This window comes from Sphaerodactylus townsendi, linkage group LG01 (genome assembly GCF_021028975.2).
Source record: "Sphaerodactylus townsendi isolate TG3544 linkage group LG01, MPM_Stown_v2.3, whole genome shotgun sequence".
NCBI lineage: Eukaryota > Metazoa > Chordata > Lepidosauria > Squamata > Sphaerodactylidae > Sphaerodactylus > Sphaerodactylus townsendi.
This window is the reverse complement of record NC_059425.1, coordinates 103,467,545-103,494,018: the sequence shown is the minus strand read 5'-3', so window position 1 is coordinate 103,494,018 and position 26,474 is coordinate 103,467,545. Positions and strand designations below refer to the sequence as shown.

The window sequence follows — 26,474 nt, the reverse complement described above, 5'->3', positions numbered from 1 at the left end:
GAGCCCAAATATGTTTATGTTTAGGCCAGTGTATTATATACATTCTTGAAGGCCTTTTACGTGTGTTCCTTTTAGGTCAAAGATGTTATGAAAGATATAATGTCAGATTTACAGCAAACAAACAGTGAAAAAATCTTACTGAGCTGGGTGAGACAGTCTACTCGGTCTTATAGCCAGGTGAATGTTCTGAACTTTACTACAAGCTGGTCAGATGGGCTTGCTTTCAATGCTGCGATCCACAGACACAGGTAAGTGGATGCTTATAAAATGCTGCATCTTTAGTGAAATAAACATCTTTAGAATCTTCTTATCAGAGGGATGAGCCAAATGGTTTCCTTTTGAAAAGAGGATTAACCAAAACATGCACAGTTAATTTTCTTCTCATGCAAATTCCATGTATTTCAGATATGCAGCATCAATCACACATAATGATCTGATATTCCTGTTCTAAACTGTTGTGTGGAATGTCTTTGATTCAAACTGTCTTTGCCATACTCTCATTATAGGTGGCATTAGTCGAGCAACTCTCTCAGTACCTTAAATATAATAGAGGAATAATACTACTAATGTACCTTATAGATACCCCATAAGAATTATTAATGAAAATTAGGAAAGAGGTTAAAAAAGCCCAGTATTGTAATACCCCTGCCCCATAGCAGCCTCATTTCAAATACTGTGTTCTAGTCATCATATCTCAAAAAAAATTGTAGAGTTTGAAAACGTGCAGGAGAGGAAAATCAAGATGATTAAAGTATTAAAGTACCTTTCAAGTGAAAAAAGGCTACAGAGTCTGTGACTCTTAAGCTCAGAAAAAGACGACTGGGGAGGGATGTGATATCCAGGGGACAGAGAGAGTGGATTGAGAGAACTCCCCCGCCCCTCTGTTCCTCAATATTAGAACTCAGATACCTGTTAAAGTTGATGACAGTAAATTCAGGATGAACTAAAGGAAGTCCTTTACTCAACAAGTAATTGAGTTTTGGACTTCACTGCTGATGAATTTAGCGCACATATGGCCCTGAGCACAGATGATTTTAAAAGAGAATTCACAGATTCATGGAGGATGAGTCCATCTGGGGCTACTAGCCACAGTCACCAAAGGAAAACTTAATAGACAGTAAACCTCTGAACACCTGTGCTAAGAAGTAGTATCAAAGGGAAGCTTTGGCCTCTATGCTTGTTCGTTGACCCTTTAGGACTTGTTAGCCACTATGTGAAACAGAATGCTGGACTAGATGGACAGCACATGATCCAGCAGAGCTGCTTTAATGATTTTATGATGTATGTGAATCACACACCATATGGATGTAAAGCATTTAAAGTAATTAAAAGACCTTTTTGTTGTGGTTATAATTACTAGGTTAATGAACTTGCTTATTTTTTATTCCCATGTTATTTGTTTTCAGGCCTGAGCTGTTCAGCTGGGATAAAGTAACTAAAATGTCCCCTATTGAAAGATTGGAGCATGCCTTCAACATAGCTAAAAATCACCTGGGGATAGAAAAATTATTAGATCCTGAAGGTACAGTATAATTTTGTGCAATGGAGTATTTATGTGTTCATTTTTTGCTTTATTTTTAATGTAGCTACCTAGAAGATATGTAAATGTGATGCCAGTGTTTAAGACATCATACTAATTGTTTGCGAATACATTTCTGTGTAGGTTAGAATATAGTATTCTATTACAGTGCATCCAGATAATTTAGGATCTTTGAAAACACATTTTCTCCTCCAATAAATTGTTGTGTACTCTTAATTTCCCCAACTTTCATAATTATACTGATTAATTTGTGATAATATGGTTCAAGTGCTAAAAAAAGTCTTCCAGATTCCTGCACATAGCAATCAAGAGTGATAAAACAGTATTTTGACATAGTGTTGTGATGGGAGAGTTCATGTCTATACCTTCATTAGCAGAAAAAAATGTGAATTAGGTCTGCACTACATTGTAGACTACATTGTTGATGATGAAAAATAACATGCTGTATATTGAAAGGGGCACTAGAACATTTATAGATATGGTGATGCAAGATAATTGCAAGATGCATCTAACTGAATAAGTAAAAGTTGTTTTGTGCAGTGGACATGACTTTTAGTATAATCTATAAGAATATCCAATAAAGATCTCATTTATTTTTCAGATGTTGCTGTACAACTGCCTGATAAGAAATCCATTATCATGTATTTGACATCCTTGTTTGAGGTTCTTCCTCAGCAAGTTACCATGGAAGACATTAGAGAAGTTGAGACTCTTCCAAGGAAATATAAAAAGGAGTGTGAAGAAGGGGACACGCAGGTGCTGTATGCAGTACCTTCCCATTTTTGGCAGGTGAAATAATAGTGGCATTCAAAAGGTCTCTTCCAAGAAAACTAAATTTCATGTATGTTGACTAAGCCAGTATTATGACAGCTGAACGACTTTGTACAGTTAGAGAATTCTAATGGTATAAATGTCATTCTTCTGTTGCCAGTTTCATCTTAGTCAGTAAACTGGTAAATTATCCAGAATTGATCTCTAAGACTTCTATATTGTACCAGACTTTCAGTCTAATTACTTATTGTTCCCTGAAAAGCTGTTCCCCTTGAGTGTTGAATATATCCTCTATTTTATTGATATAATATGGTTGTATTTCATGATCAGGTGAACTATATTCTAAAGTTCTAATGTCAAAAGCAAACATCTCACCTCTGGCTGAGAGTCTGAACACAAATTAATATTTTAAGCATTTGATGGGACATTTTGCCAAGTACTTGTCAGAAATCTGAGCTTGTACTTGTATCAGGTTTGGTGCTGCATTCTACACACAGGCATCCGGAAGCGAGACCTGTTACATAAGTTGATACTTGGAAAGGGCAGGATATTTTTACAGTTGAAGTCTCTTTAAGGAGTAGAACTGATGCATTTTGAAATGTGTTTTGTTGTTGCATTAAAATATTATGTGTCATCACACAATTTCTCCAAAATAAGTTAGGCTCTATAAGTTAGGCTTTGCAATAAGTTAGGCTTTGCAAAGGCAAAGAAACAAATGGTGCCGAGGAAACAATTCTTTAATAATTTCTGCAACCACTAGGCATGTTATGAGCAGCTTTATTAGGGGGAATCTTTTTAGATTCTTTTTAGAGCTGTCCTCATGCAAGCTTTAAAGCATAGGAGTTGCAGAAATGATTTTAAAAAATCATTTTCCTCTGGACCATTTGGTTTTTTTTGCCTGTGTTTTGCATTGGGGCATGCCACTTCTTTGCAACATTCCACAGAACACCTTTTTATAGTATTAAAAGTATTACAGGCTAACATTTATTTTTTGTGTAAGTGGAATTTATTGAGTTTGTTTTTATAAACACAACTGAAAGTAGCTATGTAATATTTCCTTTTTTTCTAATATTCATACAGAATGGTTAGATTTATTAGTTTGTCACACATAAACTAAGCAGTTTCATAATACTGGAAGCTTATTTTGAAGGAAAACATGTTTTTTTTAAAAAAAAACCTGTAAGGATATTTGACGTGGCAGACATTAATGTTGTTGAGCCTGAAAGCTAGCCAGATAATTTCTAGCATGGTACAGAGGTATTATATTCTCATGGATATAAGAGAAAAGGATTAAGAAAATTATATAACTAAAAACCATACTCATTTTATGGGTGCTAAATTCCCTGGTATTTAGGTGGGGGAATTCAAAGTCAGTGAAAATGTGCTTCAAGAGATTCTGTCATTGGAGAATGAAGACTGAACCCCATTTGGTCTCTGAAATAATGATTTTGGAGAAAATAACTGAACCCATAAATTGCATATCAGAGTGTACAGGTTGTATGTGTTGTGGGGAACTGGGCTTCCAAAGTAGGAGCCTCCGGTCTCCTTCAGATTCATAATTGAAAAGTGGCGTATCCTTCATAATGATTTTCCACTGAGAAAGCCAATAGGATGAGCAAAACACCCCCCCCCCCCCACACACACACTTTGAACTAATGCCTGTTCATTGCTCTGTGTTTTCAGGGATGATGTAGGTACAGGGCCAATTTTTGAGATTGACTCTTCCCACCCTGAATCCTGTACCTTTGTGCAATTATGTTTGTAGGGGTGGTATGCTTTGTAGAGACAATTTTCTATCCAGCTCACATACTCCTTCATTCAGGTTCTAGAACTGTCCACACATGGACAGCCTTCTTTTAAAATGTAGTTCGTATAATCAAAACTCTGTTGGAGCTCTGTGTATGATCTGTGCAAAAATGCAAAAATTTGTCCAAGAAATATGAAAATGTGCAATTAGCATGAATTATAGTTCTATCTTTGTTCTCATATATCTGCATTCACAATTCCTATATAAAAAGTTAATAGCTTTTACCCTGCTATTTTCTACTTCGTTATTGAGACAACTTTAGGCTGTAGGCAAATGTGTGGGCCTGGCAAATAGGAGACTGAAGAAACATACATAATAAGTTTATTTTTTGTTTTAATTTAGTCTCTGAAGTGGAGGCTCATATGTTTGCCATGGAGTGATAAGCAAGAGTTCAGATGCAGGTCCCTGTTTTGGGTGTTATAACAAGTGTGATGCATGAGCTCACTCATGTTTCCTGTTCTCCCATGACTTGAATGTCCAAAGCCTCTCTGAGAGGGCTAGTTTTCTTTTAATAATAGACTTTGCTTCACACAAGACTTTCATATGAGGAGATCAAATTGCAAGTAGGCCAGATACTTCTGATTTACTCACGTCTGGTCTGCTGCAAGTTACATTTCGGATGATACTAAGATCATGATACTTGTGACTCCCATGTTTTTGAATATTTACATCAGACTGCTGGGAGAGGTCGTCCAGAGATTTGGCCTTAGTTGTCATCGGTATGTGAATGACACCCATCTCTATCTCATGTTTCCAGTGAATCCCAGTGAGCCTGTGGCATCTTTGAACTGATGACTGCTTTGGGCAGTTTGGAGGTGGTGGGAGAAGATACAGGCAGAGAAGAGCTTTGGAGATGTGGGCAAGCTTGGTCGTCTTCTAATTTCCATCCCATCTTGAGGACAGTGAGGCTAGAAATGTTAGCTCTTCTCTGACACTGGTTCTGTGTAATGCCAGGTCCATCAATAATAAGACCAAAACTTTACATTACTTTTTTGTAGGCCATAAGATGGACCTGGTATACATTACAGAGACCTGGGTGAGGGATGGTGAAACAGTTGTTGAAAGAACTTGTCCCCCAGATTTCTCTGTCCTCCGTCAATACAGGACAAATGGTTGGTGGGCAGCGGAGTGGCTGAATTGGTGTGGGAGGATTTTTCCTTAAGGCACTCTGCACTCTGGAAATTCCAGGTATTGAATGTGTGGGCCTGGCATGGGGCACTGAGGAGAGTTTGGTATCTGTTTGGTGCACCTAACACCAGAGGCGTACTGGTGGAAAATGGTGCCTGGGGCCCACCTGATGCCCTCTCGTGCCCAACTTTCCTTACCAGGAGAAGGAGGGTGGCAGCGGTCCCAGGCAGTCTGGTGGGGCTGGGCTGAGGGGCACCTGGTGGGCCTGCGGCAGGCTCCTGACCCAGCTGCTCCACCACAGGAGAACCAGGAAACGACCCTTTTGGCCCCAGCCAAAGTTGGTTGCACTGGACTCTGGAGCGGGGTGGGCAGGGCAAGGGCCAGGGTGGCAGGCAGGGCCATTCCTTGGCCAGTGAGGCGCCCCACTGCTTGGGCGCAGGAGCCGGTGGCCCTGAGGTTTGGGACGGCCCTCCCAGGCTCCCTCAGCTACAGACGTGGCAGCCGGATGGCATGGCCAGATCATTGGCAGGGGGCATTGACTGGTGCCTGACCTGGCTGGCTGCATCCCTCCACCCAGGTGCAGATCCCCGAGGCCACACTGAAGCACCACCCGGAGCCAGTGGGGGCAGGCTTTTATTTTGACACAGCAGTGGCGGTAGACAGAAAGGCAGCCAGGGGGGCCAGAAAGTGGCTGCAGAAGAGACTGGCACTGCTGCTGGACAGGACAGTGTTGCAGCAGTACTTGGTGCCAGGCAGCATGGGTTAGCTGTAGGGGCCCAGCAGGCAGCCGTCCTCCTTGGCTGACAGGAAGAAGGCAGAGGTGCACTGTCCTGGTAGTGGAAGCTGCCGGAGGGGAGGAGGCTGGTGGAGGCTCAAGTGCTGCTACCTGCCCAGGTCAGACTCCCAGGCCCCCGGTGGTGCATAGGCTGCTGTAAGTAGGGCTGGGTAGGGCGGCTGTTACCAGCAGTCAACGGAGTGGTGTGGGGGGCGATTTTGTGCCCCCACATGATCAAATTAATGGTGCCCAGGGACATGTGACTCTGCCACGTGTCCCTCTGCCAGATATGCCACTGCTTAATGCACAGGTGGATACCCTGTTGAGACTGCTTGAGGAGGTAGATGCTCGGGCCTTGGAATTTCCCATACTTTTAGTCTTAGGGGATTTTAACCCCCATGTTGGATGATGTCACCTCTAATTTGGCCTCAGACTTTCTCCTAATTTGTCTCAGACTCCACACATCAAGCAGGTTGCACCCTGGATTTGATTTTTGGGGTGGGGTTGGAAGTGGATCTGATTAATACAATAGAGGTGCCATGGTCCGATAACTATGCCATGAAGACCCGCCTAGGTATACCAAGCCCTCCTCTTATAGGTGGTGAGCTGATTTTTGCTCGTCCTCAAAGGCTTATGGATCTTATTGGATTCTAGAATGTTCTGGGGGATTCTGTGCCTCCCAGCAACTCATTAGATGAGCAGACAGAGGAATTGCATGCCTGCCTCTCAGAGGCAATTGATGAGATTGCTCCCTGATGTCCTCTTTGCCCCTGTACCAGACTAGCCCTATGGAATAACCCAGAGCTAAGGAGGACAAAACAGGAGTTAAGATGGCTAGAGAGAGGTTGGTGGAGTCGTCGTGAGGAAGTATTAATAGCATAGGACACTTAAGAAAGCCTATGAGATGAGTGGTGAAGGCTGCAAAAAGAGCCCATTTCTCAGCAAGCATCACATCTACTAGCTGTCACCTGTCTCAGCTATTTAGGATAGTTCGGCAACTGATGATAGGTTCCAAAATAGTAGTGATTTGGACGTTAGCTGTGAGGCATTTGTTAGCTTTTTTGCAGTTAATATCTTATCACTCTGTCAGGACCGTCCTGCAAATTAGATGCAATAAATAGACTAGAGGCCCCTTGGACATATTTAGGTCCTATATTGGACCACCCAGGAAGACGTGGACAGGACCCTGAGAGCTGGGAAACCCTCCATATGCCTCTGAGACCCAACCTGGCTTGTGAAAGTCTGTGGGAATGAGGTCCCGATTCCCTTAGGAAATATCATCAGTCCGTCCATAAGCATGGGAACTTTTCCTGAGGGATTGAAAGAGGCAGTGGTGAGTCTACTTTTAAAAAACCACCTCTGAATCCTTTAGATCCTGTCAGCTACCACCCAGTATCCCTGTTTTATTTTCTGGCAAAGATTGTTGAGAGAATGACTGCAAGCAACTCCAGACTTTTCCGGAAAAAAACTTCTGCCCTGGATCTATTCCAGTCTGGCTTCTGCTGTGGCTTAGGGATGGAGATAGCTGTACCACCCTCATAGATGACCCTCAGAGACACCTGAACCAGGGCAGTTTGGTGCTGCTTTTACTTCTTGGCCTGACAATAGCATTTGACATTCTGAACAACTTCCTTGCTAACATGGGAATTAATGGGTCATCCTTGCAATGGATGTGTTCCATTTCTCCAAGGTAGAAATTGGTGAGAGAACTTCTGCCTGCCATTGATTTGCAGAGTCCCACAAGGGGCTGTTCTCTCACTGATACTGTTTAACATCTACCGGTATATGTACCCTCTTGTTGGTTGATCTGGTAGTTTGGGCTGGGGTGTCACCAGTATGTTGACACCCAGCTATATCTACTGATGGATGGTCATCTGGACTCCTCCCCACATGTTTTGGCCAGTTGTATGGAGGCTGTGGTAGAATGGTTAAAAGAGAGCCGTTTCAAGCTAAATCCATTTAAGATGAAGATCCAGTGGCTAGGTTGGGGTGTGGGATGGGATGAGCCCATGTACTTACAGGACCATCTCCCATTTTGTCCCTCGAAGGTAACTTTGATCAGCAGATGAAAATCTACTGGTGATCCCTAGCCTATGAGAAATCCATATAGCCTCAACCATGGGCAGGGCCTTCTATGTCCTGGCCCCTACCTGGTGGAATGCTCTGTCTGGGAAGCCCAGGGCCCTGCAGGATCTGTTGCATTTTTGCAGGACTATATGACTGAGTTGTTCCATCAGGTATATGTTTGAGGTAGCTATGGTGGTCCCATCTTTATAGTGACTTCCCCTCTCTCCCTCCCTTCCTGCTCTCCCCCCCTTTTTTCTCCTTGTTCTTTGTTATTGCCACCATCTGTTATAAGTATGTTATCAGGAAGATGGGGCATTTAGTTTAGATTACTTTGGAAATTTAATTTAAAGTTTAAATCTTAAAACTATAATTTACTAAAAAAACACCTTGAACTTTAGATCTGTGTTATGTTTGTATATACTTTTTACTTGTGTTTATGAAGTTTGGGAATGGTCCTGAGCCTGGATGGGGAAGAGCGGTGTAAAAATTTCAAAAATGCATAAATAAATAAACAAACTGAAGCTGAATTCTAACAAGGTGGACTTGTTTCTGTTGGATGGGACCTGAGGAATGCTCTGTAATGAAGGGAGTTGCACTACTCCTGAAAGGTTCACAGTGTGCAGATGCTGCTGAGCTAGTCCTCCAGTTGGATGAATGGATATAGGTGGCAACAGTAGCCAAGGTGTCTTCCACCACTCTCAGCTTTTCCTAACTAAGAAAGTTCTTGCCTCTGTGGTAAATCCCTGGTAACATGTCGATTTGATTTCTGTAATGCACTCTAACTGAGGTTACCCTTGAAGAGTATCCAGAAAGCACAATTGGTACAAAATGCTACATTGAGCTGCCTGAAGTTTGTTATAAGGACCTTATTAATCCAGTTTTGTTCCATGTGCACTGGCTTCCAGTCTGTGTCTGGGCCCAATATATGTTTAAAACCCTAGGTAGACTGGAACCTCCATAGTTTAAAAACTGTTTTGGGTGCCAATGTCATCTGAGGCTAGATAGGAGGCAAACTGAGAAAGGGCCTTCTTAGCTATGACACCAAAATTAATGAAGTGCACTCTTCAGAGAGATTTGTCTATGTCCGATGAGTACTGTTTTGTACCAGTGAGTATAAAGACTTTTCTGTTTTCTCTGGCTTAGTCTTACTGGCCTTCCTGCTTATTTCTTTTCTGTTGCTGTGGGATGTGTCTGCACGAGTGCGTGAATACTGCTATTAAAAGTTGGTTTTTAAGGTATTTTTAATTGGCCAGTACCTTGAGGGTCCTATTGGGTAGAAAGGCAGCACACAATTTTTAAATAACTAAATAAGGTACAGGAGCGATTGCTATGTGGCATAGTAGTCAATTTGGTTTTTCTGTTTTTTAGAGTGTTGCATCTGATGACCATGGAGACTCAAGAGCAGAAACACCCAGTACAGTGACAGAAATGGATATGGACTTGGATAGCTACCAAGTAGCTCTGGAAGATGTTCTTACCTGGTTGCTGTCTGCTGAAGATACATTCCAGGAACAGGAAGAGATATCTAATGATGTTGAGGAAGTTAAGGAACAATTTGCTATGCATGAAGTAAGTTGGGGGTAAGGGGCAGCTGCTCAGCCCGCAAACCATATACAGTAGACTTTTAGGGGTTTCACAACAATTCATATTTTTGCAGCCTCCCTAGAAATGCGAATACTGAAAACTGCCAACTACAAACAGGCCATGAAACCAAACTAAAGGGGGATATTTGGCCTGGAAGGTCACAGGTTATAGAGCGAGAGAGAGAGAGAGCAAGAAATATGTTTGCTATTACATTGGCCCTGGAACATGGACACTGAACTACATTAACAATAGAGTTCATGTACCCACAACATGATGTTCTCAAAACATATGTATGTTCTTAGTTTAAAATACATACGTACTAAAACAACATATTTAAGGCTCCCACACTCTTGCCATTCCATAAACCATACACAAGTGAATTACTCAAGAAGGCATTTTACAAAGGTTATGGGGTTATATTGTAACAGAATGGTTCAGGAACATGCTTTAAAAAAGGGAAATGGGCTATACTACTGTGTATAGTACACACTATCTAGTTTTCTAGCTCACGATGTAATTTCTCCCTTGTTTAACATGTCATGTTAATACTGATTCTTAGTTTCAGCTTTGTGCAATCCTAAACCTATTACATTGCTTTTTGAATGTCCCATCCTGTTTGCACTGATTTACACTGTGCAGTGTACCTTGGTAGACAATATTGGTAAACATAAATGAAATAAAATAACTTTGCATAGCTTTCCCTATTAAGTCCAAAAGCCAAAAAGTGTTACTTTTAACATATGTTATATGTGTCTGACAATTATTTTTTTTTGCCATGTATCTTTTTGGTGAGGTCTGCCATTGTTTTGTGGTTACTGTGTGAGATTGATGTAGCTTCCACTTGGTCTTTCTGTATTGTTGGCAGGTTCTTGTTTTTGTTAAACTGCTGGTTTTTTTAAACTGCTGAAACATTGAGGAGGATCTAGAGAGTTACTGTAAAAAAACTAGTGAGATTTGTGTCTTTGAGTAGGAGAGCTGTCTGTCATATCGCAAAATACTTTGGAAAATTGTGCAAGTGGTTTGCCTTTGGCATTTGGGTGGTCATTTGAGAAACCCATCATGTATTTACTCTGTTCTTTTGACCTTGGCTTTGGTGTTTTGGTGAACTTTTCTGAGAGAGAGGAAATATTTTAGGATTTTTCCTTAGATGATCTTAGCTTATTTTCCAGTGTAGTTTAAATATTGTCCATTTATAATAATGTTCACATTATACACCTACATAGTTTAGTGGTTAAGAAGTGGACTCTAATCTGGAGAACTGGGTTTAATTCTACATTCCTTCATGAGAGCAGCTGGGTGACCTTGTACTCTTCACAGTTCTCTCAGAATTCTCTAATCCCTACCTACCTCACAAAGTGGGGAGACGAAGGGAAGGAGTTTGTAAGCCACGTTGAGACTCCTTACAGGCGAGAAAGATGGGGTATAAATCCAAACTCCTCCACCTCCTTCTCCTCCTCTTCTGTCTAAATCACATAGCATGCTAACCTGATTTTTTAATTGTGCATTTTCTAGGGCTTTATGATGGAGTTGACTGCACACCAGAGTAGTGTGGGTAGTGTCCTTCAGGCTGGCAATCAGTTGATAGCCCAAGGCAATCTGTCAGAAGAGGAGGAAAGTGAAATTCAAGAACAAATGACTTTGCTCAATTCTCGATGGGAGTCTCTAAGAGTCGAAAGCATGGATCGGCAATCTCAGTGAGTGACACCCAGAACAGTTTTCCAGTTGTAATATGTATGGTATTTTTACTCTGGGCTGAGTGGACTTTAGAGTTATAGAATGCAGCACTAAATTACTCTTCTCTGAGGCCCATTTAAATTTCCTTGGCAAAAAAAAAAGTAGTGAAGTAGTGTTAGGAGTCTGAGGGACTGTAATACAAACATGTTGATCTCTGATTTGATTTATATATGTACATTTTTTCTGCCATTTTTCTCTGCAATACACACATGACACTCAGACAAAACATACTAAGTCTGGAAGTGGGAGGCACAGGATGAAACCAGCCATTTTCTTTCCAAGCAGGAGCACTGGCTCCACTCTCCTCCCCATCTGCTAACTCAAGCTCTGGGAAGATCTTAAGCAGCATTCATAAGGCTGATCAGGACCATAGGCCATGAACCAGAGGTCCTTTGGGTTTTGTACTTTGGTCATGCCAAAGACTTGTGTTTCTGGCAATCTCTAAACTTTCTCATGGACCTGGAAAAAGGAAAAGGGCAAATGCTCTGTGGGAAACATTCTGATTTTTGTGTTCAGCATGTGCATCTCTGTGTTTGTTTTTTAAATGGTTTATCTTGGTCCCTAAATAAAATCCCTTAATAGTATTAGTAGTGCTTTTTTATATAAGACCACTAAGTGAAAGCAACCCCCCACCCCCATACTGTTCCTTGATTGGCACTGTTCAGTAAGCAAACAATTCTGTGGCATGCTAAAGTGTTACATCTGTTGAATTGGAATCTGATGTGAGGAGAATCTAAACTGGAACAAAATGTCGGAGTGTGTCTTTGTACACTGGTGAAACAACCATACTGTGGCAGCCCAAACCCAAAGTTAATGTTTTCTGTATATTGACTTATGGATTAACCCACATATTCCAGACTACAGTGGGCCTTAATGAGACAAGAACAATAATAATGTGCATATTAGCAAGGCAGATGATTTAGGGGACTGAACCACGACATGTGGTTCTGAAAAATGAAGAGATAAAACGAAGTGCCCAAGTGATCAGTAGTTTTTATCAAAAACAAGTTTTCCCCTCAGATCTGGATTGACAATATAAATACATTCTGATATGGTAGCCATCATGTTGAATGGACATTTTTTAAACAGAAGCAAAATAGCTTTGTGTTCAGGTACATAATTGATTGTTATATTTATATAAACTTGGCCTTAATTTATTTAAACATAGCATTTTATTTACTCTCATTAATACACTTTTATATTATGCCAGTTCCTCTTTTTACAAGTACTAGTGTAATAACTCTGTCTGTTTTTGTTTCTAAACAAACCACTAGCCTCCATGATGTATTGATGGAACTACAAAAGAAACAACTGCAGCAGCTGTCTGACTGGTTGACTGTTACAGAAGAACGCATTCGAAAGATGGAATCTCGGTGCTTAGCTGACAATTTGGAGTCCTTTCAACAGCAGATGGATGAACATAAAGTATTTTCTTCCTTGCTTTAGTAAATATGATAAAGAATTTACTGTGTAGCGACTCAAATTTTCTGGTTTCCCCTCCAGTGGAGAAATTACTGTAAAAACTTTTTTGGTTAAGATCTGAATTTCCCTAAGTGATGAGTACAGTTGACAGATGCTTTGGAACTGAAGGGCAGCAGTGGTTATAAGCAAATAGTTATCTCCCTCCAGTGGCGCACTGCCCATGGGGATGGGTGGGGTCAAATGACCCCCGGTGCAATGGTGGGTGGCGCCCCCAACCCTCCTCCCCCAAGCTGACCCATCTTGGGGAAGGCACCTAAAGACAGAGCTGGCCTGCTGCCAGGTGTTGGCCTGCTGCCGCAGTGCACTTCTGAGCCACCTCCTTCCCTTCCCAGGTCCTGGGGGGCAGGGGCTGCTCGGACTGGCCCTGCAGTGGCAGGTTGGCTCCTAGGCCGACTGCTGCGGCGCCCTGTCCCCATGTCTTCCTGCAGGCCGGCTTCTGCCCTCCTCAGGGCCTGGGGAGGGCAGGAGGTGGCCTGCAGGGAGGCAGGGGTGGCTTGGGAGAGGTGGCTTGGACTGGCGCCATGGCAGGAGCCAGCCAGCCACTGCAATGCCTAAGTCACCCCTGAGCCCCACCCCCGAGCACAGGGGGGTGGGGGACACCCAGAGCAGGTGTTGTTCCAGGGCACCATTTCCCCTAATATGCCTCTATCCCCCCTAAAAAGACTATGATCCAGACTAAGTAGTTGTTGTGGTTCTAGATTAGTATTCTTGGACATCCCTTCAGTATATAAACAAGTCATTGCTGTTTGTTTTTGCCTGTATTTTAAAACAATTAAATACCATATTAAAAAAATAATATGGTGATAGCTCCTCTCTTCTTGCTATGTGGTCAAATATGATTTGAAAAGGAACACTTTTCACTTCTTAACCTTTCAAGGAATTTAATGCTGCCAGTAGGAATTTAATTTCAAATCCTTTCCTTTTAACTTCTCCCAAATTCATGTGTCTGAACTTTACTGTCTTTGTAGATCTTTGTAGCCCTAAGGTGAAAGTCCTCTTAATTTTCTCTAGTGCAGGCTTCCAAATTAACTCGTCAATTAAATTTTATTTTTCTTCCTTTGAAACAAGTAATGGTTACATGAGGTTATAGTTCTTATTTGTAAATTGAATGGAACAATGTTAGGCAATGTCTTCCAGGTGAGGTAACCCAGCTTCTCACTTTGCTTATCTCTGCTCTGCTTCAAATAAGATTTCTGTCAGCCTCACTTTATCTCATTCTTATACTACTGTGACCAGCTACGTATTTGACTCCCTATTTGGTCTCTCAATGATTTCTACATGTATTCTATTTTCCCTTTGGATGGTTTAAGACTTTCTGTAACATAAGATAAGGCTGAAATAGAAATCTGCTTTCCAGATTGTCTAAACTGTCAACTTCAAACTGTTGTCAGCTCCTTTCATTCCACCCTCGAATGTTTTCTCTCTGTTCTCCCTTTTGCTGTCTGACTTCCCTGTTTGAGAGTTAGATAAGTTCTACTCCTCTTTTCTTCCTATTGCCAACCAATCCTCTCTCTCTCTCTGTCTCTCTCTCCCCCTCCCTCCCTCTCTCCCCCTCCCTCCCTCTCACCCTCCCTCTCACCTTCCCTCCCTCCCTCCCTCCCTCCCTCCTTCCTTCCTTCCTTCCTTCCTTCCTTCCTTCCTTCCTTCCTTCCTTCCTTCCTTTTGCGATTTACCTTTCAATTAAAAAAACCCATACACAACACTTTGAAATATTAAAAATATAGGCATTGATTAACGTTAAATTAATATGATATCGTGTGTTAAATTAATGTGATTAATGTTAAATTAATGTCAGGAGCAGTACTTGAACATAGACGCAGTTTCCTAATTTCCTTGTGAATTTCCTTCCTTCCTATATGAAGCAATGAGTGTGGCTGTGGGTTACAAAAGTATCCCATGATTGCTTGTCTCTGCTCTAGCGAGTAGCTTGGGAAAATAATCACTAAAAAGGATCATGCTTGTCAACAATACATAAACTATCAGCTTTCTGAAGAAGTTTTAACAGTTTAATTGCCCTGTGGTTTGCAGTCTTGTTCTATTCTGTATTGTGAAGAAAGTTTTAAATTGCAGATTACTTATAACATGGTTAACTAAAATGAATGAATTTGACTTTCCATTTATTTATCCCTAATCAAATGGAATCAAAGATATTAGTTAAATTGTTACCTATCATGTAGGTGCCAATCCATGACATGGGCAGGTGGAGAATTGGTGCCTAAACTGTTTTGGTGTATTAAGACAACTGTTTGGATCCAACTGGGCTTTCCCTGAATGGAAGGGGTGTGTAATTTTTGCTGGCTTCTCATGTCCCACTGTGGAAATCTTCTGAATCTAAGCCATTATTTTCTCATATAGCAATGAAATCCAATGTCTACTTCTTGTCCTTGTAACTACTGAATCAATACTTTCAGGTTCTGCAAAATGATCTTGAAGCAGAGCAGGTTAAAGTCAACTCATTGACCCACATGGTGGTCATTGTAGATGAAAGCAGTGGTGAGAGTGCCACAGCTGTACTGGAGGAGCAACTGCAGGTAAGAGGGACTTTATATTCCAGTTGATGTGGTCAGTATTCCAGATGATATGGTCAGTATTAACTGCTGTTGATATTGTTGAATATGCATGACTACTATATTGTGACTATAATACTAAAATTCTCAACTGATAGCCCATTTAAACTTCTAAAAAGATTGTTAAAGATTGGCTCTTTAATTTCATCATGTAATATTTTAGCCGTTTTTTCCACTTATGGTGAGTTGTGAAGTCTCCTTCTTTGGGGGTTTTAAAACAGAGGCTGGATGAACATATGTCAGGAGTGCTTTGATTGTATGTTCCTGCATTGAAGGGGGTTGAACTTAATGGCCCTTGTGTTCTCTTCCCGTTCTATGATTCTGTTATTCTCCAGGGCACATATTAATTTTTATTGGCACCTTTTAATCAGATTAACAAAAATTGTGATCTGGCCCTGATGATCTGTGCTTTGATCACATCCAGTTTAGATTGCTGTAATTTGCACTACATGGGAATGCTTTTGAAAATGGCCTGGAAACTTTGAGATCTACACTGAGAGATCTACACTGAGAGATGTACACTGATTACCCATCTGTTTCTGGGCACAATTCAAAGTGCTGGTTCTTAACTTTAATGTACTGTAGCTTGGTAAAGGACTGTCTCTTCCCATATTGCCAGTCCCCTGATTTATTTCTGCCTCACATTCCCTAATCTTTGTGTGCATGTGTTCTGTTACTACTGTGACGGTTTTCAACATCTTTTCAATTAAATTCATCATAATGTCTTTACACTTATACATGACTAGGTTTTTTGCCATCAGAAAAAGAAGAGGTTCACTTCCATTTGCATACAGGTTACAGTTTATGCCAAACAATTACAAAAGTGTAACTTTTTAGGATGGTCTAGTGAAGGTTCCAAAATGTTACATAAGTTCATTCAGGGTCATCTTTCTTTTGAATAAATATTCAAAATCAGTGGGACACCCGCAAAACTCACTGTTGGGGGATCCCAACTTTTCCCTATCATGGCTCCAGGCCCTCACAACCTACCTTAAGCCCACCACTGTAGCAGGTGGACCCAGAGCCCCTCTGTGTCTGCTGCTATGGTGACCAAACTTGAAGCTACTCTAGGCATCCTCTACCACTGCCAAGGTGGCCGGACCCAGAGAGAATCCCTGACAGGTGTTGCCTGCCTTTTCAAAAAGTATTCAAAAGGAATTCAATCCCCCTTCCTGGTATATTTTAATGTCAGACTTTTCTGCAGATCTAAGAGTCTCCCAAGTTGGCAGGAACATTTGTTTGGGGGTAAATATGGCCCTGATCCACAGATTTAGATATCTGCAGACGGGGGAATTAGATATATAGGAATTGGGAATTAGATATATAGATGTTTTGACAACTTCACTAGAAGTAAAAAACTAAACAGAATTTTTTTAAAAGATAAAATCAGCCCTGAAATAGTTATACTAATATTTACTTTAGTTTTTCAACTGTTTCCAAGGGGGAAATACATGATCTACTTTGTTATTTCCAGAAACTTGGTGAACGCTGGACAGCAGTTTGTCGTTGGACTGAGGAGCGATGGCTCAAACTCCAGGAGATTAATATCTTGTGGCAAGGACTCTTGGAAGAACAGGTTATATTTGATTTAGAAATCGTTTCATTCTGCTCATAATTATACTTAGCATTTCTCCTAAAATTAAAGGTGTCTTTTTTGGGAGACTTTTCTTAAATATTTAACATTTATATTAAACAAGCTGTACCAAGAAAAGCTGGAGAAAAAGCTTCCCAAACTTGGGTGGACAAAAAGCTCCTTAGTAGTGTTACAGCTAGGTTTTATTGCTGGCAAATAAGGATGATCTTTATTTGTTTTGTAGTTTGATCCTGCACAAAGTTCCTTCAGACACTCCATGGATTTCAGTGGTTTAGGCTGAAGCAACTCTGTATAGCAGTGGTTCTCAACCTGGGGGTCGGGACCCCTTTGGGGGTCGAACGACCCTTTCACAGTGGTCGCTTAAGACTCTGCATCAGTGTTCTCCATCTGTAAAATGGATAAATGTTAGGGTGGGGGTCACCACAACATGAGGAACTGTATTAAAGGGTCGCAGCATTAGGAAGGTTGAGAACCACTGCTGTATAGGAATGTTCTGCTAAATAGGGCCAATGTTGCTGTATGCCTTTATGCACAATTGAATGGGCATTACATTAGGAGGGATTTAGAAATAACCATTTGTTTTAAGAAATGTGTTAATGAGAATTCTACTAAATTTTTGTGGTTGCATTTCCAAAGAATTTTGGTGAGGAAATGATTTTTTTTCTTCCTGAGAGACATATAGCAATTGCTTTTGTTACATAGAACCCATATTTAAAGAAGCACAGTATGACTAGTGGGTCAATAGAGGCAAAATTTGGGCTGAGCGATATGCTCACACAGCTATTGTGGATCTTCTCTTTTCCACCAGTAGTCCATTATATCAGCAGTATCTCAGGGAATCCATAAAAACATTTAGAATTATTTATAACTTCATGGTGCTACAAGATTAGTGAATAAGCCTTTCTGTCTTGCTTGCTGCCAGAGTCTAGTAATCTACATGATTGAAGAGATAAAGATAAGCAATTTACCTGCTTCTTTCCATGAATATAAGTCACCATTACATATAAATAGCATCCAGTATGTTTAAAAATTATGATTCTTTTGTGTTTTTAAGACCACTGAGGAACTGAACTTCATCAATCATTGTAAAGTAATAGTAAACGAGCAACAGTATATTCAGAGGATTGAATTAATCAACAGTACATAACTGAAAATAGTCTACAAACACTGCACTGACAGGAATGCAAGTTATTAATCATATGAGTAAATAAGTTAAAGATTAATATAATAAAATAATGGTGTACAAGAAAATAACCTTAATAGACATAATCCTTCACAGAAGTGAATTGTGTCATCTTTAGGGAGGTATTTAAGTTGCAGTGATCCCTGGAAGGACCCTGTTGCGAGGCCACCCAGTGTTGGGGCTGGAGGAAAGATCTTTTATTCCTTATGTCAGTGTCCTCAGGTGCTGCTTTTTATTTTCCTAACAAATTAATTTATTTTATTTGTTTTGTATCCTTCGCTTTCCCAGTGCAGGTTGGGCTCAGGGCAGCTTGAGTAATACAATCTGTAATATTAATTCAACAAGTAATACAATCTGTAGTATTATAATTTACAAAAATTAAAACAATGTTTTACGCATTTCAGTAAAGTTATATATACTTAATAAAATGCTGCCAGTCATTGTCTATAAAAAGCGGTGTTCTAGAACCATTCTCCTAGATTATAAAATCTACATATTATTTCAATAGATAGGGAAAGAAGCCCCCAACATTGCAGTGCGGTGTTGGTCCAGGGAAAGGTGGTATAGGATATCATCTGTGGCCCAAATTCCCTGGGCTGTAACAGACAAAGAGGACTTCTGAGTAAAAAAAGGGTTATCCTTTCCACATTGCTAGAGTTAGGGGCATCCCCCCCCCACATGACTGGAAATCCACATAAGTTTTTTTGGCCCTCCCTTTGTACCAGAGCATGTCTGAATTTTTTTTTTAATTTTATTTTAACTTAAAAAAGAACTTGTGTAAATTTATGGTATTAAAGGGCAAAATATGTTGATAGTATATAATACTGTACATAAATTTTATCTATTGCTGAGTTTTAAACTTTTTCTATGCCATCTGCTGGCCTTTGCATGTTGCCAGTGGCTTTCACAGAACTCCACCCCAAATTCCCATTTGATTCCTTATCTCGTGATATATCAAAACCACAATGGGGGAAAAAGTCACAGTGTGGAAAGGATAACTGTGCTGAGGGAAACAATTGGGTGTGCTCACAGTACCACTGCTTCTGCTGACTGTGATCCTGGCCATTAAAAATTCAGGCTGCCCTTACTGTAAAATCTATCCTATGTTCTTTATCCTGGTCTTATCGGTGTCTGATAGAACATTGGGATTTGACTTTTGTATGTATCAAGATTTTATTCATTTCTGTCTTGCTGTTTCCCAGAGCAGCCCAGGGCTACGATTAGCCTCATGAAGAAGGGAGATCTGTTTATCCCCTTCTGATGCTGTCTTCTTCCAGTTTGTGAAAACTTTTTTCTTTCATTTGGCATTCTACTTTAACTCTGTATCTGGTTCATCTCTCTTTAAAAAATGTTTTAATATGTGTTTGGAAAGAGGTTTAATTGTAATGCCTTTAAAATATAATTTTATCATGTTTGTTTTGAATTCTTAGCTGCTTTGGTGACCCTTGTAAGGGTGGAAAGATGGGATACAGATCCTATACAGAAAATAAAAATAAAATAAAACAATAAACCCTGAAAGATAGATCAAATTGAGGGAGAATGACTTGCCCAAAGCCACTTGCTGTCAAAAAGAAATGGATAGGTTGAACCAGAGGGACTTTAATTGCAGTCAGACCAAGGCTATGTAGGAGGGGCTGTGGCTCAGTGGGACAGCGTCTTCTTGGCATATGGAACGTCCCAGGTTCAGTCCCTGGAATGTCCAATTTAGAAGAATCACATAATAAGTGTTAGGAAAGGCCTCTGCCTTGACCCGGGAGAGCCATTGCAAGTCTGAGTAGACAATATTGACCTTGATAGATTAATATTGACCTTGATAGATTAATGGTCTGATTCAGTGTCAGATAATTCATGTGTCTGTGATTTCCCCCCCCTAGATTGTACTTATAGTATACCTGCCATGATAGTTACAAGAGGGAGCAAATGAAGACTGGTAAATACAGTTAATAGTTGGGGAAAATGGGTGGAATATCTCATCTGATGAATACTTCCAGTTTTCCAGTTAACTGCTTGAACAGCTTAAGGGGTAATGTACAATGCAATGCACTTTTGGAAGTGCAATGCTCAGAAAGTCAACATAGTTCAATGTATTGTCAAAGGCTTTCATGGCTGGAATCACTAGGGTGTTGTGGGTTTTCCGGGTTGTAAGATTGTGTTCCAGTAGCATTCTCTCCTGACGTTTCGCCTGTATCTGTGGCTGGCATCTTCAGAGTTCAGCTAATTCAGTACAGCATATAGCTGGCTAGGAGCTATGCTTGATGATTCAAAAGGATATGTAATGCTGAGTCCTGGTACACTTCAGCAACTGTTTGTACTGCCACAAGGACTGCTATTACTGCTTGCCTTTGGTACAGAGAGATCAAGGAAATAGTTGATCCCTTTAAAGGGCATTGCTGTATTTGTCTTGGAAATCATAGGGTCTAGGAGAATATTGACTGTGAAGGCATGTGACACATGCAGCTGCCTCATAGTGAATCAGACCCTTAGTCCATCAAAGTCCGTATTGCCTACTTAGACTGGCAAGAGTGCTCAAGAGGCTTCTTTTAGGCAGACGTTCTTCATGTTATCTACCACCTTATCCCTTAAACTAGAGATGCCAAGAATTGAACTTGGGATCTTCTGAAGGCCTAGCCAGATGCTGTACCACTGAGTTATGGTGCTGCCCAACCTAAGTGGTTGTACAGGTGAGAGTTTCTTTTTGTATAGATTTTTAAAATAATAAACTTTGGCAATTGGTGCAAGTTAGGTAAGAAAGCATTGAAAAACCATGATTATGGAAGTGGGGGCATTGCTTTGAAAAGAGCTAAATATTGCCAGAGAAATATGAAGTGAGGAAAAAGCATGATTATAATGTAGTAATGCACTGCTGACCCAGCAGCGCCGTGGTAGAACGTTGGGACGCCAACGGACCTACGGCCTTCTGGTCGCGACTCGCGCACTCTAATTCTCATCCTAAGTGAGCTCACGGGCCAAGTGAACTGTTCTGGCCTGGAATCACCGGGCTTATAGGGACAATGGTCTTGCCCCCAGGTGAGGATTAGTCAGACGCTTACGCCCTCTCCTCAAGACGTGAGGCCAGGTGAGATCATCATGCATCACATGATGATCTCTGCAGGTCTCCCCGGGTCTCCCTACGATCTCCTCACCCACCTCCTTTACACGCCCACAATGAAACCCTAATAAAAGGTGCCAGAGACCAGCACAGGGAGAGTTGTCAGGATCACGAAATCCCGCGCTTCCTGTTGCTGACGCTCTCCACCAGATGAAACCTCCTCCGCGTCTTGCCTATTCCTTAGCGACGACCCTGCGGGGATGACTACATATAATATATGGAAAAATCTACCTAACTCTCAAAGGCGGAAATTTGAATGTTTATGGTGACATTATTCTTGCACACAATGTGCAATTCTTGCACACAGTATTCTTGCACACAATGTAACTCAGTTTACAGAGACGTCTAGTTATGGCTATGATTAATCTGACATAGTAGTAGTCTATGAACCTCTAATGACAAAGGTTTGTAGGCTACATTCCATGTCCCAAAAGTTCTGCCATAAGTAGTGCTTCTCTCTGAAAAATGGAAGACAGCATTTAAACCAGTTTTATTCTTACTAATGACACTTAAGCGGAGCAAACACTTCTGTGATTTCGAAGTAAATGTTGCAGTTAATGTGCCATGATGATGGTGATGATTAATAGAAACTTGGGGGATTGTGTAGATATTCCTGCAGCATATTTGTTTATTTCTATGTGCAGAGTTTATTGAAAGCCTGGTTAGTTGAACAAGAAGAGGCTTTAAACAAAGTACAAACCAGCAGCTTCAAAGATCAAAATGAGCTTGGAGTGAATGTTCGAAAGCTGGCTGTAAGTATTACTTGCTTTGTATTTGAAACTAGCCCCATAACATTAAATGTCACTCTCTGTTCTGTCCTCAGTATGCCTTCAACAAAGGTATTATTAGGTTTCCTTCCTAAATATTGATTTCATAGTCCCGCAAATTTTATAGCAAGTTCCTAAATTATTTTATAAATTTATGGGAGAAATGTGGCTGAAGAAATGTGCAGTACTTATGAGATACTTGTGTGATAGATAAGTGTGAAAAACATGCAAGACTGGTTGCTACAGAACAATAAGTGTGATAGATAATTGTGAAAAATGTGCAACAATGGTTGCTACATGGCAATATGCAGCCTCGTGTATTTTTGATGTTTTAAAAAAGAGGGCAGCCAAACGCAAGTTCACTTCTTTTGTACTCATAAGTACTACCTCCTCCTCCCTGTCTGAGTGACCACTTATGTCATAGGGGTTTTTTTTTGCTATGTCTTGTTAATTTGGAAAGTTTGAACAAAATACCTACAAAGAAATGGCTAACATCATTTTGCTGTCAGATTTTGAAAGAAGATTTGGGAATGAAGCGTCAGATGTTAGATCAGCTGAATGAAGTGGCCCAGGATGTGACACAACTACTCAGCAATGAGAAAGTATCAACAGAAATTGAGAACGATCTAGAAGAGCTAACACACAGTTGGGACAGTTTAGTTCAGAAACTTGAGGACTATTCTAATCAGGTAACCACATATTACCATCTTGTTCCAGCTTTTAGTTTGTCTATTTAATGGTTGACCTTCAAGAACAAATGTTTTCAAGAAAATATGTGCCAACTAGTTTTTTTAAACTAAGTATGAATAAATTGTTGAAAACAAAAGTAGTCATTGAAAGCAAAGTAGTATTGAGAGGAAAATAGTAGTTTCACACTTCCATGACCCTTTCTTTCTTGTTGGATTAGGCATTACCTAATTGGAGTAGGCTCTCTAGTATCCTACATTCTTGGCTTTTGTAACAGTAAACAGCATGCCCAGTTAAACTGACATTTTACTTAAACTGTATATAGTGTCTCATTTGCTTAGCATAAACAGTAACATACAGAAGACCCCAATTTCAATCTCTAGCAGCAACTCTTAAAGAATATCAGTAACAAGGTTTGAAAAGGAGGTTTACAGCTTTGCTTTGAGTGTCTGCTGCTCATCAAATAGAAATAATGAGTTAGAAGGGTTAGTGGTATGATTTTTAAATTATTTTTCTTCTTATATATCTGTGGTATTGTGCTTTTTTAACAAAAGATGTGCTCCAGTCATGGTATGAGATTATTTGAGTTGAATGGAAAGTGTAGTGAACCTTTTCCAATGAAATCAGTAGAATTTTGGTAGGCTTATGCCCAGACTGAAGAGTGTTATTATGTTATTGATTACTGGGTCTTCAGTGCAGTACAGCATGGGGACTGCACAGGTGCAGACTGACTGTATGATCTGACCAGAAGGCTTCTAGAAACTTTTGAGTGCTTGGAGCACTCTCCCCCCTCCCCTCCAGAATGAAGAGCAGGCTGATTTCCTACCCAAATGGTCGCAGGGAGAGTATTCCTCCAAAAATCCTCTCTTTGCCACCATTGAGAGAGGACCTGATTCGCTGAGTGTCTTCATTTTACCTCAGGAAAATGAGGTAAGAAAGATAGCAGAAAGATGACTCAGAATGATGAGCATGAAAAATGCCTCTTCTGTCTTGATGAAACTCATGTCTTAGATACATGCCCATCTTGCCAACTTTTCACTCCAAAAGCCAGCAACAAATGGACTTCAAGACTTAAGCTGCTCTGTGGGAAAAGTCTCTAACAGACATGGCATTATTGGGCACAAGGGCTGCCTTGGAGTTCCCTGTTAAAAAGGCCCCCAAAAGGTAAAAAATAATACCTCTCAGGCCAAGTTGCTAGTTACCTGACCGTGGGACTCGTTGCCATTGCATTCACAGTCAAATTCCCTGGTTTGTCTCCTGGAGGTCTCTTCTTAATGCTGATCGCCATCTTTGCCTTGATGTTGTGGCTTAACACTGACATGCCAGTTTGACTCTGGGGTCCATTTGTCTGATACTTCTTTTGAACCCTGATCTCCATTTCTTTGATGCTGAGATCTGTCGGTTCCATGTTGTCCATAGTTGAAGTTTGCAAGTCTCAGGTCGGAGCTCCCACTCTGTCCATCTTCCATAGCATTTATTGGCCATCATAGATTCTACTGTCCCTGCCAGTCCACAGCTTCTCTGTCATCCAAGGACATCTTTCCTTTCTTCAGCATATATTCAACTCCCTTATTGGGAGATACTGCTCCAAAAGGGTGCCATTGGTCAGATCAGATCTTCTTTATCTGAAAAGGGATTTTATTCGCGGTATTTTCTTGTTGATAAGAAGGGTGATGGTACGAGACCTATGCTGGACCTCAGATAGGGGAGAATTAGTTCTTGCACATAACTAACTTCAGGATGCTTTTCCTTTCAAATGACCTTTCCTTATTTGGGACACATTTGGTCTTCTATCCTTGAGTTTAAAGGACACCTATTTTCACATATCCATTCATGAAGACTAGAAAAAGTTTCAGTATGGGGGTAACTTTTATCAATAAAATGTGTTTTTTGGATTGGCTACAACTCTCTATCCCTACTTAGACAACTGGCTATTTTTAGCCCCTTCCTATACATCATTGGAGTGTGATTTGGCCTTCCTCTCCCAAACCTTAGCTAACCTGTGTTTGCTAATTAACACAGAAAAATCCTGTTGACAGGATCCTACACAAAATATAGAGTTTATCAGGGCATTGTTAGATTCCGTTACCCAAAGGGTTTGTTTACCATATCCACAGTTCAAAGCCATTCGGTTGTCATTCTCACTTCTAATAAGAGGTTTCAAAAGACCATCTGCATCCAACAGTTCCTGGGAATTATGACCCTCTACTACCTTTGTTGTTCTGTATGTGAGACTAAACATGAGATGTTTACAAAATCGGTTGCTTAGAAAATTTAGACCATATGATTCTCAATGTTGCAGTCTCAACATCCAGAGCAGTTCTTAAGTCCCTGCACTGGTGGATGTCCCCAGAAAATTTTTTGAAAGTTGTTCACCTAGAAACCTTTCCTCATAATCTTACTATTTGCTCTGATGCTTTTCTAATGGGTTGAAGAGCTTTTTGCATCTCCCTCCAAGCTTTGGTTCATTGGTCAGGTAATGGATCTACTATAAATTTTTGGAAATGGATACTCTCTGACATCTCTTTTAGCCACTGTCACAGGAAAATGTTTCCTTATTGCTACAGACAGTACAGCTACCAGACGTTGACAGCAACAAACCAGTAGTCCAGGTGTTTCTGTGCCAATACCTCCCAATTATGGTCATGAGCCACACCAAACAGTATTTCCCAGGTGGCCATTCATATGGCTGGAGAGAGCACTTCAGATTTCCTCAGCAGGCGGGTATCTTCCACTTATGAATGGTCCCTGAACCCATTAACTTAATTCCCATTTTCAGAGAATGGGGATTTCCTCATATACTCCTATTTCCAAGAAGGCAATGGAAAGTGCCCGTCTTCAGCTCCAGGGGAGGGATTAGCATGAGCTCCCTGGGAGAAGCTTTTCAGTTACACCTGTTGGTTCACCTGTATTATGCTTTCCCTCCCTTCCCTCTTCTTCACAAGACAATAGCAAATGTGGACTCTGACTGATCAAGGGTGATCCTTATAGTCTCTCCTTGGATAAAGAGGTTTTGGTTTCTAACCCTCCTCAGGATATCTCAAGGGAATTTCAGGGTCCTTGCAGTAGAGGGCCACCTTCTCATAATACGGTCCGTTCTCCACAATAATGTCCCATCTCTGGACCAGACGGTACGGCTGATCCAGTCTAAACACTAGATTTAAGAAGAGTTGTACAGGTGTTCATAGCATCATGAAAACCCTCCACATGAAAGTTTTATATTTCCAAATGAACACATTTTGTTTGCTGGTCACAGTACCAGGAACTGGGGTCTGAAATGTTCCCTTTATCTAAGATACTTGTTGTATTTAAATGATACTGGTTTAGCAAGTTCTGTTAATTTTCACCTTGCTGGAATTTCTGCATTCCACATACCTGTTGGCCCTTGTTCTATATTTTTAGCACCTGATTCCAAAGGTTTTTTGAGAGGCCTAAATCACCTCTACTGTGCATTTAAACTTCCTTTCCTTGTTTGGAGTTTGTTTTTGGTATTGTCTCAGATTGTACATAAACTTTTTGAGCCTCTGGCAACATCTGACTTGTTGTTTTTGTCTTGTAAGGTTGTCTTCCCAGTCAACCAGGAGTGTATGAGACTTATCTGCTCTCCAATTAGACTGTCCATCAGGTTTCATCCTGATAAAGTGGCCCTATGGCTAGCTTGGAATTTAGGCTTAAGGTA

General features: G+C 40.7%; 1 protein-coding gene across 4 annotated transcripts in view; it reads left to right on the top strand.

Annotated features, from left to right (window-relative positions):
- The window catches only part of UTRN (utrophin), a 438,418-nt gene that overhangs the window by 68,706 nt on the left and 343,238 nt on the right, over positions 1 to 26,474 (top strand). For 3 of the 4 annotated variants that reach the window (XM_048489265.1, XM_048489276.1, XM_048489256.1), the window contains exons 7-16: positions 76 to 248; positions 1,407 to 1,522; positions 2,142 to 2,329; positions 9,457 to 9,657; positions 11,185 to 11,366; positions 12,681 to 12,831; positions 15,300 to 15,419; positions 16,930 to 17,031; positions 21,986 to 22,093; positions 22,618 to 22,797. In XM_048489265.1, coding sequence (XP_048345222.1) covers positions 76 to 248; positions 1,407 to 1,522; positions 2,142 to 2,329; positions 9,457 to 9,657; positions 11,185 to 11,366; positions 12,681 to 12,831; positions 15,300 to 15,419; positions 16,930 to 17,031; positions 21,986 to 22,093; positions 22,618 to 22,797 — 1,521 coding nt within the window. The remainder of the gene's footprint in view (positions 1 to 75; positions 249 to 1,406; positions 1,523 to 2,141; positions 2,330 to 9,456; positions 9,658 to 11,184; positions 11,367 to 12,680; positions 12,832 to 15,299; positions 15,420 to 16,929; positions 17,032 to 21,985; positions 22,094 to 22,617; positions 22,798 to 26,474) is intronic. The other variant, XM_048489284.1, reaches the window with a different exon arrangement.